Genomic DNA, 18,960 nt, shown 5'->3' with positions numbered 1-18,960 from the left:
AGTATCTAAATACTGAGTAAATAAAACATGAACTGTGTATATCAGCTGTCCTTCATGAGATTTATATCCAAGGTGGTTTGCCTAAAGACATGTGCCACATGACATGCAGCTTCCTGTAACTCATTAGCATTTGAAGATGTATACCCTATATGTTGCTTTCTGGTCCTGTAGTAACTTGCTGTATGTTAAATGGCCACTGATTATTGAATTCATTTCGATAGTAGTGAAAGGAACATTGGAGACAGATTGCTGGCAGTGTGGGAGAGTAGTAGGCTTGTGGTGGCAATAGAGGATTGTAGTTGTGCACACAGCTGGATATATGGGATTAAGTCACCTCTTCTTGGCTACCAGTCTGTGGAGGGTGCCTTAATCACTGCAGTAATATGGGAGGGACCTGATGGAACCAGTCACTGCTGGGACGAGGAGAGTTGGAGTGTTCAATTTTGAAAGAGGGTCATTAGGTCTGTACACCAGATTTGACTGGCTTTTTTCAGTAGACTGCAACATAAATATGTATCAGAATTGCACATCTCCATTTGCATTATCTACTTAACAGCATATTTATCTATCTTTAGTGTGGCTGTGGCAAACAGGGAGAGGCTATTCTCCGTAGTGGAATCTCATGGTATGGCCTGTGGGTTTGAAGATGCTTCCTTTGTGTGTAAGTGATTATTGAATTTCCCTACAGAGAAATTTAGTACCTTGTGATAATCCCCTTTTAAGCATGTTTGGGAGTGTGACTCCTCCAGAATCCAAAACGGGTTATGCTGTGAGCAACATTTTGAGTGCAGCATCTTGCCCCAAGAGTAACTGATTTGGAATCTAGGGACTTAATTGAAACTGAAGGTCACCCCTGCAGCAAAGTAGTGTGTGTTCCTTATCCATTTCAGAGCATTGAATAGGATAGCTTTTCCCAGTCTGTACCTCATCTCATTTGTTTTTGTACTCTTAAATTAAGTAATATATTAATTATATATGTACTGTAAATATTTTGTTTTTTCTGTGGTAGTCTGCAGTACATGTTCAGAATTCATGCATTTTGTAGAAGCTACATTAAACAGAAGGTGTGACTTGGGCACCCAGGTTGATAGCAACCTGACTTTTGACCACCACGTTGCCTCCGATGTTCTTCATGGTTCACTGTTGCAGTCATCGCATTTGGGTTATCCCTGCCAGGGTAGCCCTCAGACGGCCCGAATACCAGTGGCTTAGTATTTCTGTGTCGGTTGCTGTCGCTCCAGGACTGGCGTCAGGTCGTCAGTGGTATAAAATTCAGCAGCCAACACCATTACATCAGTCTTTCTTGCCGAGAAGCCTCATCCAGGAACAAAGAGGTCATAACATCCCTGTACTCCTCCCTTATCAGACTCATTACCGAGTACAATGGCCCCTTCTGCATGTACCTTGCCAAGCACACACAGCAGTTGGAGAGACCACAGAGGTTCCTGACAAGGCAAATCCAGGATCTCAAACACCTATCCTATTCAGATAGTCTAAAAGCCTTGTCCCTCTACTCAGTCTCATACAGACTGCTCAGAGGTGACCTGTGTCTGGCAAACAAGGCCATTTCAGACCCAGCCTTGATTGAGTTGCTGCATATCTGTAAGACAAAACTCCACCTGCGCAACCCACACGCAAGGATTTAACCTGGTCTGTCACATTAATAGAACTTGTTGGAGGGCTAGATTTGTGTCCCAAAGACTCCCCAGTCTGTGGATAGACTCCCTCTCCATGTCAAGCAGAGTACTTCTCTAGCCCTCTTTAAAAGGAGCCTGGACACCTGAATGGGAAACCAGAAATACACCCCTGGGAATTCCACCTGGATCCCTGCTGACTTTGAGGGAACATGGGTGAAATTCTTGGCTAGGCTTATAAGGGTCTCTGGGAAAATAGCCTAGTATCATCCGATGAACCATATTTTTGTACAGTTTGTCTGTAGATATTGGGACTGTTCATAGAAAGTGGTTCCAGCCTACCTGCATAAGGAGTTATTTTCTTCTATATGCCTGGCATTCCGGGATACATTGTTGTTAGTGGTATATTGTCAGTTGAATTGTATGTACATGGTTATAGACACTTTCATTTACAGCTGCTAGACTGTATCCTGTCTGTCTGTTGCTGTATATGTTGTGTGATTTAGTATCAACATTTGTGTATTTATGATGTTTGTTTCACTTATTGTGCAGTGTGGACACCTAAAACTGCAAGTCTGTCATTAGTCTCTGCCAGATGTTTGAGGGACACCTGGTTTACCTTCTACAGATGCAGATCTGCTAGCAATCATTTGAAGGAGGCTGGCAAAGCCCAGACAGGAGAGAAAGGTGCTGAAGTGTAGCAGGAATGGCTTATGAAGACTGGAGGTGTGATGGGGAAGAAAGAGGTACTTTGGAACATATTTTCTGGGTGTGAGGTGGGTTGGCGGACTTTAAAGAGATGCTGGGTGGGTGGATTGGTGTGACGAGGGAAATTATTTTTCTGGGCTATGATATAGAATTGGAATTGCCTACACATACTAAGGCCTTCCTGTGTCTAATTATGGTGGCTGCCAAAGAAAGGTTACTAGAAAATGGAAATCAAAATCTAAACTAACTATATTAGAAGTAGTGATTATAGTAACAGAGATAAAACAACTGGAATTGAGATCTTTAGAAAACGGTTGGAGCCAACTACTTGGGGAAAAAATGGAAATTGTGTGAACAATGCATACAGGGGAGGAATGAGGTTTAAAAGAAGACAGGACTTAAATGAGCTATGTAATGTTTGACTAAAAATGCCTGGGTGGATTATAAGTGATGTATGTTTGTAACGGAGTGTGTCAGTATGGTTTGTGGTGTAAAATGCTTGCAACTAGGATTGTGTCAGTGTGGTTCGTTTTCATTTTTATAAATGTATGATTTAGGGTTGCCACCTTTCGTTGTGGCTAAAACCGGAGTAAGGCCACGCCCCTTGCATCACCAGTAACCCCGCCCATCCCTTTCTCCCAACCACATGCCACCCATTTTGTGACATCACTGTGACATCACCTGGTGGGGAAGCCCTCTTTTTCTGTTCCTAATGCCTGCTTTCCACTGACTTACTATGCTTTTCTGTAAAAAAAAAAAAAAAAAAAGCATAGTAAAGCAGCCAATTTAAAAACGCCAATAGTCTGTTTCCTTTTTTGAAACAGAATACCGGAGTTTGTACAGTGTTTTCAGGACTACTGGAGAATCAATTTGATTTCTGGATAGTTCGGGGAAAAAAACAGAGGGGTGGCAACCCAAGTATTATTGCTTATGTCATAAGTGATGGCTTAATAAAGATATTTCTTGTTTAAAAAAAGGAGCAAGAATTGAATAAGTTAAGTAATGTTGCCTAGGTCATGTGATGTATAGCAATGTATGTGAAGTATAATGTTTGTTAATGTAAATTTAATACAGTTCGATTACTTTTGTATAAATGTAAAAATGTAAATATACCTGTGTCACAAGTGATAATTCAGTAAAGGTGTTTTAAAAAAGTAGTAATTAAAAATTACAGAGACAATAAAGGTGGTTCTGTTTTTGAGTTGTTTGTTTTTTCTTCTAGAACTCAGTTGAAAGCCAGGTTCTTAATGTCACTGGAGTCTTCAGATGAGCTGCTGAATGAGATTGGTTCTCAGGTACTGGCAACAGGTGCATACATACCACCGTCTGATGCAGCTCAAGCTGTTGATGCTGTGTCTGCTACTGAAGTAATAAATGTAAGTAAAAGGGAAATCAAGATACTGTAGGATAGTGTTTGTAGTGGCATTTTTTGCATGCACAAAGCAACTCGTCTATCTAAATCCCAAAGTTGAAGTTGAGTGATTTTGCTTTGTATACGACCCCACATTTAATTTACAGAATTCTTTGAAGCTAGGCTTTCCACAGATGTATAGAAATGACCGTCTTGGCGTATAGTTTTGAATTGCAGACCAGCGTGGTGGTTGTAATGCAACTCTGTGTGGAGGAACAGCTTTGTTGTGTTTTAGACAAAGAAGTTAGGAAAACTGTTAAAAATTGCTATTGATATACAAGATTTGGTACTTTTCTGTACAAACTAGCAGCAGTTAGTGGAAGTGATCTGATCATTTATACCTAAAGAGTGGTAAACAGATTACACATCACTGTTGCACCTTGCACATTATTTATTTTAGGGGGGCCTGGACTTTCATTGACCATTTCCCGAGCCACTTTATCTCTCCATATACTCATTCTCATTTGCTTTAATTGAGCTGGATATTTCATGGAATGGTACTGCTGACCTTCTCTCCTCCTACCTTTCCTTTTGTTTGTTGTTGGACAGTTGTTCCAACATGGTGGATATGTGAAGAGGAGCTCCTGGGCCTCTTGCTATGGTATTGTGTGGCTGTGGCAGCCAACAGGGATTCTCCTTTGTATCCTAAGTTTCCCCTCGCAAGATGCTTTTGTGTAATATTTGTATTCTTACACTAAATAAAATAATTGAACTGGGCATGAGATGATGTGCTGCCAAGTCATAGTCACAAATATTGCAGAAACAGCAGAGTGCAGGATATCATACAGCTGTTTTTTAGATCATGATGTCTTAGTTGGGCTTTCTTCATTTGCCTAATTTGCGACTCTGAGGAAGTCACTGAACGAAAACAAGCTCCTGGGCTGAGTCTGAAAAAAGTCCATGTGGAGCAGGGATGTTCTCCAGTTAAAAAATACAAGTAAATATTAATACTTGGGGAAAGGATCTAATCATTAAAACACTATTATGTTTTGCTCTGAGCACTGACATGGACAGTGTGCATTGAGCTTAGTAGAGGCTGAGTACTTGCACAGACATGCAGCATTTCCAGGAGCCACTGTCCACTCACTTTTTTATATTGTGTTGACAAGGGTTTCTGGTATTCACAGAAGGTCATCGGCACTCCCGCATCCCTCCCTCATGAGAGGTGTGCAGCAGGTAGAACCTCATCATCTTTCCTGCATTTTAGGCAGCTCCCTGCCCCTGACATTTTGGGTGTCGCCAGTGTATATGGATGCTTTGAACTTATGGCAGCAGGCGTCTGATTTTCTAACTCACAGGTTATTTGGTAGTTACAGCCTTTATCAGGTGTGGCAGACAGTATTATGTTATTGTAGAAAGATTTTTATCCTTTGTCTATGTAATGGGTTCAGCAAAAATTCAATATTGATTATATATTTTTTAGTGTCATGTTTGCCTCCTGGTTGAGTTCTATATGTCTGTGTTTTAGTAACAGTAAAGTAATACATTCATTTGTAATGTATATTTGACTCATTCTTTATATAGGGAGTCAACATTTCAAATCACATTATACAGTCTGCAGTATGAGTGCAGTTGAATAATGACTGAAGAAGGAAAGTTTGCATTCTTATCTTTTATCATTTCATTGAGGTGTTTTTATGAACGTTTATAACTTATTGTGAGGTTTTATGACTTCCAAGGAAGTTATAGTAAGTATGGGATGTGCACAATATGAAGCTTCCTGCGTGAAAGATGTGGGGACTTTCCCCTCACCAACACAAACACTTCAGCCAGGGCTGTAGATGCAATGATTTAATATGCTGTTGCCCATCCTTTTCAACCCTTGGGGCATATACTGCAGGTTCACGTCAGCTCATCTCCAGATATTTTCCGAAGTTGTAACCCCACCCTTTCCTCCATAGTGCTTTGCTTTTCCCTTCTCTCACCAGATTTCCTTCGTCACTCATGAATGGCACGTTAGAAGACCACTCCAAGCTCTCTTTACTGGAAAATGTATTATTTTATTTATTTATAGGTTCACAGGTGTTTACTAGGCTAATGACCACAAGGGCCTTTTTAAGCCTAGCTATGCATCCTAAATCTCTGACAAGTTCTGGTACTCTAGATATAATCTAGATAAGTATAAGCAGGGGCTTGGGAGGTGAAACCTGTACAAGCAGGATCCTGGGAATGAACCTTTTACTAGCTGCCAGTGTCTATTAGAGACATAGCTGCCAAATCAGGAATTAATTTCTTGTTCCCCATTCATTTTTCCAAGTTACACTTGAATTGGGCTAGGGAGGAACTCCGCTTCAAGTGGATGGGGAGCCTGTTCGATAAGGGGTAGTCTCTGGAATACATACCTGTCTCTCCGGCATGTCCTGTTTATATCACAGGCAAGGTTTAAGTCATTAGAATGGGTAATTCTGGTGCTGTTTGTTTTGCAGATATGCAGGAGGACTGTCAGAGTAGGTTCTGACAATGCCTTGTATGCCAGGCATGGATCTCCTTTCAACAGCCTGTAGGAGACTGAATACAGGGATAGGGCCTTAAGGTGGTCTGCATAGGACATGTTATTTATGCCCTGTATTGTTTTAGTGAGGAACCTCTGTGAATGTTCATTTGTTGAATATGTCTGGTTGGTGATGTACCAGAGGGGCATTGTATTCCATGATAGCTCAGATGAATGCAGAGTAAAGTAGAACATTGACTTCCTTTGAGCTAGATGCCATACCTTTGTTTATAAGTTGCACAACACAGAATGATTTCATCACTAGTACAGATGCATGATGGTCAAAGCTTAGTTTACTGTCTGTGTTCCCAAGCCCTTGACTACTGTCAACTCTTAGGGGTGCGTTGTCAGTATGATAGTTACCAGGTGTGGATGACTTCCAAAAGGGATACTACTATGTATTTCTTGGCATTTAGTTTTGGTCTGTGGTTCTGACACCAGTTGTTTGTCTGTGTCAGCCCTTCCTGGAGAACATTCATGTTAGTAGGCGATTCATTGACGGCTCCTAATTTTCAGTCATTTGCAAATTTAGTCAACTAGAGGCCATTGACATTGACCTTCAGAGAAGTAAATGCCAAAAAGGAGCAGTTTCAGGACTGATCCCTGAGAGACTCCACTTGTGACTGGCCTCTTTGGTAGAGGTGGACTCCCCAGTTCTAACTTCCCAGGTCTTGTCTGTGAGCCAGCTGGATATCCACCAGGTGACATAAGGGTTTGCAGCTAACCTCTTAAGTACGTCAACAGTGCCTGAGTGGGGTACTGTGTCAAATGCCTTGGCCAGGTCAAAGCAGGCATTATGAACAATTTTGCCCTCGTTCATTGCTTTGGTGACCTTCTGAAAGAAATCCACCAGGTTGAGTAGGCATTTCCTGCCCTTGATGAAACCAAACTGGGTTGGATTCAGTGCCTGGAGGTTTCCTGTGTCATTATTTATCATTTCCATAATGATTCTTTCCATGGCTTTACATATGAGACTTATGGGGCTGTAGTTTCCAGGGTCTGTAAATGGGCCACCTTTGTGCAGAGGGTTGACTGTTGCTGTTCTCCATTCATGAGGCACGAAGCCTATTTGGAGGCTACAGTTAAATAAAATTCCATAGGGTCTGATAGGTCATGTTTTATGCTATTTAGGAGGAGTCCTGGAGATATTGCCTTGGCCCATTGATGCAGTATTATTGACCTTAGAGAGAGCATTAAGGACCTGTTCCCTAGTGTTAGCAGGGGGAGTTATATTTTGTTATTTTGTAAGGGAAAGTTTAGAGGGAGAGAGTGAGGTAAAGTTGGAGTTGAATTTGTCTGCCAGAAGGTTTGCTATATCTTCTGGCTCAGTATAGGTGGTTCCATTAACAATGAGCTCTGCACACAATTGTGTATTGCCTTTGAGGTTGCAGACATAGTTAAAGAATGCTTTGTGGTTGTCCTTGACATGAGAGACCAACTTTACCTGTCTGGGTTTGGTAAACATTTTGTCCTCTGAGTTTGTCTAGTTTGAGAGTGCTTTTATCCTGCTGTGTGTTGCATTTCCTAATTTTTGGCACAATTTTCTTCCTTCTGTTATACACCCTATTGAGGTTGTGATTCCACCAGGGCATCATTTTTTTTTAGTTATTTCTGTACTTCTTCCTGGTGGGGTACTGTTGCCTCTCTGCAGCTATTAACATACTTGTTTAGGATTTCTGTGAACAGGTCTGCATAGGCAGTGGTGTTCTTGGGGTTTATGGGGGCTTGATGTTTTGCCAGGTTATCCTTTAATAATAGGAAGTTAGCCTTAGAGTAGTTCCTGAATATTCCAGAGTTAGCTGGGTTTTGAGGTTTTATTTTTACTTTAAAGGAGACCATTTTGTGGTCTGCCTTTACTGGAGGAGACTCTAGTGGGTGTGCAGCACTTTTCCGTATTAGAGAGGACCAGATCCAGTATGTTTGCACCCTTGGTTGGTGTATTGACAGTCTGATCCAAGGAGTTTGTGTTTACAAACTCCATTAATCTCTGCCTATACATTTGATGTCATATATGATTCCCAGTTAATAGTGGGGTAATTAAATTCACCCGTGAATATGGTATTACGTTGGATGGGGGAGTGCTTAGAGTAAGTTTAAATACATGGTATGGGTTTCCTGGGTCATAGAGGGGGACCTATAGCTTGCAAGGAAGTGGCATTGGATTTTGCCTGTGGTGATTTGAACATGGAGAAGCTCAAGTGTAATTGGCCTCTTTGACCAACCTTGAGGTATATTTTTGATGTAAAGCGAGACACACCTCCACCATTAGTTCCTGTCTGTGTTGTAACTTGTCTAAATGTGTGGAAGGCATTATAACATCGCACTGTTGGTGTGCTCTTCATGGCTTTAAACCATGTCTCAGTAACCGCACAGGCGTCAGCATTCTCTAGGGTGAAGATAACTTCTAGGGAGTGGAGTTTTTTTGTTTAGACTCCTAGCATTAAGCAGTAACACCATTCGATTTTCTTGGTTTTGATTTGCTATGTAGGAAGTACTTTCAGTTTGGCATTGCCTAAAAAGGCACTATGGAGAGGACAGTGTTTTAGCCAAAATCTGAATGCCTAACTGATAGAGGTGCAGACCATCCCTGGCAAAGCAGTATGGTTTGACCATCTCCTTCCATGCTGACAAATATTGCACCCCCCTTAAAGTGACACTAAAACCTAAACCAATTATTAAAGTCAGTCATCTTTTGTTCGTATTGTGGCATCATCCTTGAAGAAGGTAAAATTCTGCACAATGCCAGGCTCATACCAACCTGGGACACTTTTATTCCGAGAGCTCCATGATGCGTCTCTTCATATAGTCTAGGGAGGCACATTTTGGGTAATTTACACCTACATGGAGTATGACTGAGTCATACTGGTACTTGTGGTCAAATGACTTGCATGCATACATAATGTGGTGGATCCGATCCCCTGATAAGCAACTGACTATGACTTTCTCCTTACTCAGCCTGGTGAGAGGAACATCAGTGCATCTCAGAATGGAGTTTCCAGTGACCAGAATGTTGGATTGTATGGTGGCTTGCCTTATGGGCTTAGAAGTAGAGGCTCCATGAGATGTGGCTGTATGTGTTGATGTGGGTGTTTTGAAAGAGCACATTCAGGGCTACTGAGGGTGTTTGTGTTCTTCATCTAGGAGATCTTTGGGGTTTAGGAAGGTTACATTTAAGTGCCTCAGCATGTGTGGGTCTGTGTTTGCTTTGAATTGTGCACGATGGGTGCAGCATTGGTACTACTGACAACCTTATTGACATTAGGAGTGCTTTTTTATGTGAGAACTTCACCTCCAGTGACATTGTGTAAATACATCTCTCACATACCATATCAATTTGTTTGAGAATTAACTGGCTGTCAGTAAACATGAGGCGATTTCTATATTGCTTCAGAATGCCCATATCCACTAAGCTGGTATTGGAGATAGTGGAAGAACTCATATCCATGTTAACAGACCCTTCTTTATTGATTAGACAATGACAATATAAAGTATGTCAGGAATATCCAGCTTTACAACTCTGGGGGCAGTGCTTATCACTGCAAACTAGTTGTCCTGTGTTCAACTAGGTATCATTGAAATTTCAGTTGTGCTTTTACAGGAAGGATATTGACTCAACAAGTAGAGCCTGATGATTTGTGAACAAGGTATTAAGGCACCTATTCTGAAGTTTAAGCAAATCAAGCAGTACTTACACGAAAGAGTTAGCTTGTCAAGAATTATGAAAAGAAGGGCATCACCTGAATGTCTACAGCCTAAGTACTACTAGTGTCTTACCACAGCTTCACTTTCCTGGGATACATTGCTTCTTTGCTTCTTCTGTCAGTAGAAAAAAAAAACATTAGTACCAATCCCAAGATGAGAAGCAGGCCACAGCCTGTTTGGTGATCCACATTCTTGTCCCAGACGATGTAAGGGGTCTGCAGGCTCATTGTAGCTTTTTCCTGGTAGATACCTTGAATAGCAACCAGACCAATTAGGAAGATCAAGTACAGACACTCGCTTCCCAACCAGAAACAGTCTGGAATCTATGTACTGTGCTACTTCTCTGGGGAGTGATTTCGCAAAATTATAATTTTGTGCTTACTCACTGTGAAGATATATGATGGCTGCCAGCCTAGCTAGATAGAATTTTGTGGATAATTTTCTGTCATTGTAAATATGAATATAATCCACAGGCTTGTCCTCATAAATGTAAGAGAATTGTGTTAAATATTGAACTTCAAAAATGTAACTACAGTGGACTCTGCTGGAAGAAAGCTGATAAGCATTGTATGACTGATCTCAAAGCTCGGAGACATAACGTCTGGATTGAAGGATTCCTTCTATTGTTTTGAGACCAGAGTTAATTGCTAGATTTTACATATACAATGTCTTTTATTGTTGTTTCCTGGCCAGGTGCAAGATCAAAGAAATGTTAAAACTCAGTTTGTTAGCCTGGGAACCAGAGAAGAATGATGTAATCTAAAATGAGTCAGTAGTGATGTGTTATTTTTAAGACTTTCTCAGAGAGAGAGAGAATCAGAGCATTTTGGATTTTGTCTGAAGAAAGTCTCTCACCAGTACTGTGCCTTTGCTGTATATGTAAATTTATTTAGAACTGTGATTGCTCTTAGTTAGATAGGAATTTAGTCAGATTTAGTCTAGCTGTTTTCTATATTTGTCAGACTATTCTACAGTATTATTTTAAGCATTTTCCTGTGATTTCTGAACTCTTGACTAGCACTGTGTTGAATTGAGAAGATTTGTCTTGTTTTTATTTATTATTAAATATTTTTAAACCTTTCAACCGTGGCTGTTTTGTGTAGAGATAATTTAAACTCTAGAGTGCATTGCATGTATATAGTGATACTGTACAAAGCCACTCCAAATAAGCCTTGCTGTTCGTCACACTAATTGGATAATAATGTACAGTCCTAATTGGACACCCTTTGGTAAGGGCCTTTTTAGTAGTTGATAAGAGTAGTTGGTGTCAGTGATTGCTACCTTATAGCCTGGCAGGAGGGGGCATAGCTGGAGAACCTGTGCCAGCCTTCCCCAGAAGTGTGTGTGTGAGACAGCTACTTGGGTAGGAACACAAAGCACTGGTTGGACAGCGAGGGCCCTGGAGGTTTTGGCTTGACTACTCTGCTGAGATCTGTACCCTATAGTTGTGCCAGTGGGGAGTCTTATTGTGGATCTGGAGAGAAAGTGAGAAACCATCCCCAGATTGACTGTGATCTCTGTGTGCTCTTAAGGGAAATTGTACTTTACTGTATATGTATTTGTTAGCCTTCCCAATGTGGATCCCCCCACTGGTATTAGTGGTAAAGATTGAGGCTCCTTGATTACTGGGCCAGTGCACGAGCGCCACACTCACAGTAGTCAGTGAAAGAGGAGAGGGAAGGAGATATGTGGTCAAATTAAGGTAAGGGGCAGGCTACTAGAAAGGCAATTAAGAGAGCACTAGGGTGGGGAAAAACTTAATTTCTGTATGACTCAAGAGAGACAGCTGTGGTCTTTTTTCATAGTTTAAATATTCAATTAAAAGCAAAATACAAGTAAAACAGTGTAAAGAAAATAAATCACAATGTACAAAACGGAAGAAGTCAAAGCAATGCAAGAAAGCAAAAACAAACTCACAGCAAGTTGTGACAGAGTCTGGTTGAGCTTATCCAATAAAGCCATTTTATTTGTTGGGAAAAAAAGTTCTACTTTCTTTACTGAAATGACACACTGAAAGTAAGAAGATAAAGATCTTTCTCCTTTTTTCGAACATTTTAATGGTTGTTAGTTCTCTTTCCCAGGCTACGTTTTCCTTCACCCATTCTTCTCTGTGGGTTTTGTTAGGCTTTCTGCTTTTAATTGGACTTTAAGTGGTGGCAGCAGTTCTGTTTAGGGCCCAAAGAAGTGTTTAAGGTAGTTTTTGCAGTTCTTCACATCTTACAGGTGTGCATGTTCACTGGTTTTCCGACATGGTGAACTTGTGATTCAAATAGTTCTACAAATGTGGTCATAAAATACTGCCTTAGGACCACCATACTCAGTTGTTCAACTTTTGTCTGTCTCCTGTGAGATTTCTTCTGAGTTTGATAAATTCGTATAAATAGCAAAAGTACACTTCTCTTGAAGTGACCTTTGCCAAGAGATGGTGAGGATGAGGAGGGGTCTTCTCCCTAGTGCACTGAAACGGCCTGATATGGTGAAAAGGCTGCAGAATGGAATGGGTCTGCTTATCTGAAGAAATCTAGGCTGAAAATTGGAAAGTCTACTCCCAGTTCTGTTTTTTTTTTCTTCTCTCCAGACACCGAGAAGTTCACAGTGCAGCATAGCATGCCCCCAGCTTCTGAGATTGAATAATTAATTTTCTGTTAGGATGTTCATCGTGTTTCACCATTGCAGTCATTACTCTTGGGTTATCCTGCTGGCAGGTTACCCTCAGTCGGCCAGAATTCCAAAGTCTAGGTCCAGCATCGGTTGCTGTTGCCTCTTCCCTGACGTCAGTGCACCAGGGGTATAAAAGATGCAGCCGACGCCATTTTCTTCAGTCTTTCTTACCGCGCGGTGCCCGAAGCAAAAGCAGTTCGCAAGTGCCGGTCGGCCAACTCCTGAAATTTTCAAATCCGAATTTCAAAACCGAAGTCTTCATTAAAGCGAAGTACCCCGTTGGGGAAACTTTTTTTCTTACTCCAGACCAATGTCAGAAAAAGTTAACAGTTGTATTTTTTGTCGGAAGCAAATACCTCATAAGGATTTTCACTCTTACTGTATTCCTTGCCTAGGCCCTGATCACAACGTTGCTAGCTGTCGGTTTTGTGCTAGATTTAACCAACGCACTATTAAGCGTCGGTTCGATTTTGCATTTCATTACTTTGGCCGAAGATTTAATTATATAATGTCATCGGAACAGCCAACAACCGTAGTTTACAAAAAAAGCAAGTAAAAGGATAGGCATCAGAGGTCCAAAACCGACGACGAGGCCTCTGCTAGGCCAGTCGCCGGTTCTCAGTGAGGCGCTTTCGCAGCCCCTGGCTCCCGCTACTTCAGAGCCACAGGCTGCTTCCGACTCCCACGTGGAGCCGACTGGGCCTCTGGATGCTCAAGGTATTGGACACTCGGCAATCAGTCCCTCAGATGGGTCCGGAGCCGCTGAGCAGGCATCAGCTTCGGAGGGTGTCTTCAGACCTACACAACTGTATATTAAGCCATCTTCAGCTTCAAAGACTAAAGCAGCTTTAAAGACAAAGAAACAAGTACAGCATTCTCCTACTCAGACTTCCATGCCTAAAAAACAGATGCTCAGAATGTCCGAAGACCTAATTACTTTGATCATGGGCTCCCGTCCCCCTCCTGATAAGAGGCCTAGGCAAGAGACAGAGTATGATTCTTCTGATCAGGTTTCTATTTCCTTTGATTCCTCTTCTGAACAGGATTATTCCATGCTTCCCTATGAGGATTCTGATGCTGAAGAATACATTCCTTCAGCCTCTCCTCCTGAGGATTATTCTTTTGGGGAAACCCTGCATACCATGAGGAAGCATTTCCAGTGGGAGAGCCAAGATTATTCTGAATCTAAGAAAAGGCTTAGAGACTTTCTGCTACTTCCTCAGCACAGACCCCCTTGCTATTCCACCTGTTCTAGACATTGTTGATGATGTATTTTCAGAGTCCGGCCTGTCCCCTGACTCTTTACCCCCTGTACCTGCTAAGCCAGACAGATACTACAAGGTCCCGGATTCTCATAAATTCCTATATAAAAACCCCGTTGCTGACCCAGAAACTATATCTCAGGGTCCCAAAGGGGTTAAAGCTTCCACTGCAAAAAACCCTGTCCCCTCTGATAGGGATTCTAGGGATCTAGACTGATGGGGGAAAAAGTCTACACTTCTGCTACCTTGGCTGTAAGGGCTTTAAATTGTCAGTTTCATATGCTTAAATATCAGCAATATTTAATGTCACTGCTTAAACAGAAAGTGTTGACAAATACTGAATGTTCAGAGAACAAGGAATTGCAGGATTTATTGCATGCATCTAAACAAGTGGAAAAACATACTTTGCAATGTGGTTATAATTCACTGGAGGCCTCTTGCAGGGCCGCTGTTACAGGTTCTGTTATTAGAAGGCATGCTTGGTTAAAGGAACAGAATCTGCCTGATCATGTTAAAGCAAAATTATTAGATGCACTATTGCAGCATGATACTTTGTTTGGTACTAAAGCAGAAGAGGTGTTGAAAAAAATAGAGGATAAAGCAAAATCCATGCAGACAGTCAAGGATTTCTTACAGGTACAGCCACCCAGGTTTAGCAGGAACTGGCCTTCTAAAAATTAGTCCTTTCCAGTGTCAGACAGACCACAAAGAGGCAGATACAGGCGTCCCAGAGGCAGATCTCAGCCCCAAGGCTCATGCAGGCCTAAACAATGGGGTGCTCCTACCTCCAAAAGCAGAGAAGACAAATCACAACCTTACAGGAAACAGTCCCAATGACTTTCCTCTGCCAGATCCAAGCACTTTTCTTTTGGCAGCCCCCTTAGGGGGAAAACTAGCACTTTTTTCATCAAATTGGCAAATGGTTACCAAAGACAAATGGGTCCTGAACCTAGTGTCCCAAGGCTACAGGTTCCATTTTCACACTCTACCAAGGTCAAAATGTATACCAGACCTACCACACAATCAATGGGCAGAAGCACAAAAACAAATTACAGCCCTCATGGATATGAGGGCCATTCAGCAAGTACCACAACAAGAGCAAGGGCAAGGATTTTACTCCAGACTTTTCCTAGTACCCAGAAAGGACAAAACCTGGAGACCAATACTGGACCTGTCTATGCTAAATACGTTTCTGGAAGTTCCAAAATTCAAGATGTTGACTCTACAGCAGCTACTGCCCATGCTGGGCAAGAAGGCTTGGCTCGTAACTTTGGACTTGAGAGGCATACCTGCATGTCCCAATCAGACAATCATGCAGAAGATACCTCAGATTCATAGCTGGCTCAATGCATTCCCAATTCTCTGCACTGCCCTTTGGCTTATCTACTGCGCCCAGGGTCTTCACAAAATGCCTGGCACCAGTAATTGCGTTTTGCAGACAAAGAGGAATTCAAATATATCCCTACTTGGATGACTGCCTAATTCAAGCAGAGAACAAAGACATTCTTCTAAAGCATCTGGCGTTTGTAAAAAGATTACTAATTGGCCTAGGGTACACAGTAAACGAAAAGAAATCAAAACTAGTGCCCTCTCAAGAGATAATACTCATGGGTGCAAGCTTAAATACAACTGCCCAGATGGCTTATCTCACGCCAGACAAACAAAAGCAACTGACTTCTTACTTCAAGAAAATGGCAACAAAAACTCACTTGTCTGCAAGGAAAATCCTGCAGGCCCTGGGTTTCATGGCATCCTGCATTCTGCTAATTCCATATGCCAGACTGCATATGAGGAAACTACAATGGTATCTAAAAAGTGTTTGGACTCTGCATTGCCACAGCCTGGAGACAGTAATTGCACTCATTCTCTGCCTGCAACAGGAGTTTCAATGGTGGGCAGAAGCCTGTCGCCACTACAAGGGTCTACCATTCAGTTTACCCACAGCCAGACAGACACTGACAACGGATGCATCAGATTATGCCTGGGGGGGCCCATATGGCAGGAAAATGTATTCAGGGCACATGGCCTGCAAACCAGATGCATCTTCACATCAACCAAAAAGAGATGCTAGCTGTTCAAAATGCCCTGACAGCTTTCAAGTACCTGCTTCATCCAGGACAGCTACTGATAAAGACAGACAATACTATGGTCATGTGGTACATAAACAAGCAGGGATGTACACATTCCTACCCCCTCTGCAGACAAGCAGTGACCTTATGGGACACAGCATTGGCTTTTCAAGTTCACCTGCAAGCACAATTCCTGCCAGGAAAAACAAATACTCTGGCAGACGAACTAAGCAGAAACCTCATGGATCCCCACGAATGGAAACTGGATCCACAAGTCTTCAGCATGATAACAAGGAAATGAGGATGCCCAGACATAATCTATTTGCCTCCCCTCACAACTGCCAATTGCAGAGATTTTGTACAAGGATTTATCACAAGCAAGCATGGAAAGTGGACGCCCTATCCTTCAGCTGGAAAAATCTAACAGTATATGCCTTTCCTCCACTACCTCTCCTTCCCAAGGTACTCCTAAAGGTCAGACAAGAGAAGTAAAAAATGATACTGATTGCACCAGACTGGCCACACCAGCACTGGTACCCAATCCTAAAGAGCTTGTCTCAAGGTCCAGCATGGATATTGCCTCAAACTTCTCACTTGCTGACCCAACAAAACAATCAGATCCTGCACAGCCAACTCAGGACCTTAAATCTGGCAGCATGGCGGATAATGTAGCCATTCAGAACACTCCTCTTTCAAAAGCTGTTATGAATGTTCTCTTGGAGGCCCAGTACCAGCAAATCTTATGCCGAAAAATGGAAGAGATTCTGTGCTTGGAACCAGGAACAAGGCATTGACACGTGTGTACCAAATATCCCTCAGATTTTACAATACCTAACTGAGATGCTGAACAAAGGCCTTTCTTTCTCATCAATTAAGATTCATGCCTCTGACATTTCAGCCCATTACAATACGGAACCACCTATCTTTTCTCATCCTTTAATAAGACAGTACCTCAGAGGGGCCAAAAACATTAGGCCTCTAAGGAGAGCACCAACTCCGGCTTGGGACCTCAATTATGTTTTGGAAAAGCTCACACTGCCTCCTTTCGAGCCAGCATCAACAGCAGACATAAAATTCTTATCCTGGAAAACAGCTCTGCTCCTAGCAATAACCTCTGTAAGACGAGTCTCGGAGTTACAAACACTCATGGCTGTGGAACCTTTTATTATTTTTCATCCAGACAGGGTTTCTTTGAGGGCAAACCCTACATTTATGCCTAAGGTGGTGTCCAGTGTGGCCCTCAACCAAACCATTCACTTGTCTACCTTTTATCCAAATCCACAGAACAAGGGTGAGAAAATTCTGCATTCTTTGGACATACACAGGCAGTTACGCTTCTACTTGGACAGAACTAAAGCATTCAGAAAGACTGAACAACTTTTAGTGTCATATGCTGCAGGATCACAAGGAAAGGCTATCTCAAAACAGACTATTTCTAAATGGAGAGGCCCTTGCATCCGTTTCTGCTATTTTCAACATTGCAAATCAGTGCCTAAGGGCATTAGGCCTCATTCCACCAGAGCAGCAGCCTTCCTCAGAGGAGTACCAACCAAAGATGTCTTAGAGGCTGCAACTTGGAGTTCAGTGCACACTTTCACAAAGCACTACCACATACCTCTTTACTCTAAGTCCTGAGCAGGCTTTGCCACTGCAGTTCTGCAGGGCGTCATAGCCTCTCCTAATCCTATTTAGCCCAGCCACCCATCCTCAGCTTTTGGATTCAACCCAAGAGTAATGACTGCAACAGTGAAACACGATGAACATAGTACAGTTGTGTACCTACCATAAATGTAGGTGTTAGTGTATTCACTGTTTCAGTCCAGGTTACCCACCCACCATCCCCCTTTTTCTTTGCTGGGACTTATCTGCACTTCTCTATCCTATACAACCTATTTGGTGTATTTGCTTGTAGATGAAGGAAATGTTATTTTTGTGCATGCATTTTTATTGGCATATTTTTCAGCCTACCAATTTGGGGGCACCTGACATCTGGGGCAAGAAAAACTAAAGCAAATGGAGTTGGCTGCATCTTTTATACCCCTGGCGCACTGACATCCAAGGAAGAGGCGACAGCAACTGACGCCGGACCTAGACTTTGGAATTCTGGCCGACTGAGGATAGCCTGCCAGCAGGATAACCCAAGAGTAATGACTGCAACAGCGAATACACTCTAACATCTACATTTATGGTAGGTACACAACTGTACTTTCTAGAGGCTGAAGAGGATGGACTCTATCTTAATCTATTGTTAAGGGAAGTGTTTTTGTTTTCACACATTTTTGCTGAAGCCACCTTCCACTCAATTGTGACTCACTGAAGGGTCCTTTTACCAATCATTCTTAACGGGTGCTGAAGTGTCAAGAGATGCCATAAATCACTGTGATAGATGGAGTTCTGCATCTTTGGTGCACTCTGATTAAGTTGTAATGCTGCTTGTTTTGAAGTGTGACAAGAAGTGGCTCGAGATCTTGGTGGCTGAAACTGTATGAGTCTGTGCACACATGCAACTGCATAATGGTGTGTATGTTCTAAAAATGCATATTTAGTCTTTAAAGAGGTTGTAACCAGCTTTGTGAATATGTTGGTCTGGAAAATCAGATTCTGCATGTCCCCCTTTTGGGGAAGAGTAGCTTAATACCGGAGGACTTGTCCAGTTGTGCCTCTGTGGATGCAGTTGGAGGTCAAATCTCCCTGCATCTTTCTGTGTGGATGGCCATAATGCAGGACAAGTGTGTCAGAAAGGCAGTATCCAAAAGTTACAGTATTACTTATGTATCCCCATCAAGGCCACCAGCCTCCATTCCAGATGTCTTTCTCACCTTGTCAAATGCACAGTCAAGCTACAAGTAGCAAACCTGTTCTTGAGACATCAAGAAGGTCCCACCAAACCAAAGAGGACATGGACCTTAATCCGTATTCTTCTTGTGTCCCAAGAAGACAAAGGACTGCAGGCCCATGTTAAATCTAAACAGCCTAAACCAGTATCTAAAGAAGACAAAATTCCAGATGGTCATAGTGCATT

At 42.2% G+C, this 18,960-nt stretch overlaps 1 protein-coding gene across 1 annotated transcript in view; it reads left to right on the top strand.

Annotated features, from left to right (window-relative positions):
* The window catches only part of LOC122816679 (cytochrome b-c1 complex subunit 2, mitochondrial), a 475,154-nt gene that overhangs the window by 383,535 nt on the left and 72,659 nt on the right, over positions 1-18,960 (top strand). Inside the window, exon 15 of the mRNA XM_044089644.1 lies at positions 3,565-3,718. Coding sequence (XP_043945579.1) covers positions 3,565-3,718 — 154 coding nt within the window. The remainder of the gene's footprint in view (positions 1-3,564; positions 3,719-18,960) is intronic.

Source organism: Protopterus annectens, chromosome 12.part0 (assembly GCF_019279795.1).
Source record: "Protopterus annectens isolate FY-2018-M chromosome 12.part0, PAN1.0, whole genome shotgun sequence".
NCBI classification, from domain to species: domain Eukaryota; kingdom Metazoa; phylum Chordata; order Ceratodontiformes; family Protopteridae; genus Protopterus; species Protopterus annectens.
Note: the sequence above shows the minus strand (reverse complement) of the source record. Positions and strands in the feature narration are given on the sequence as shown.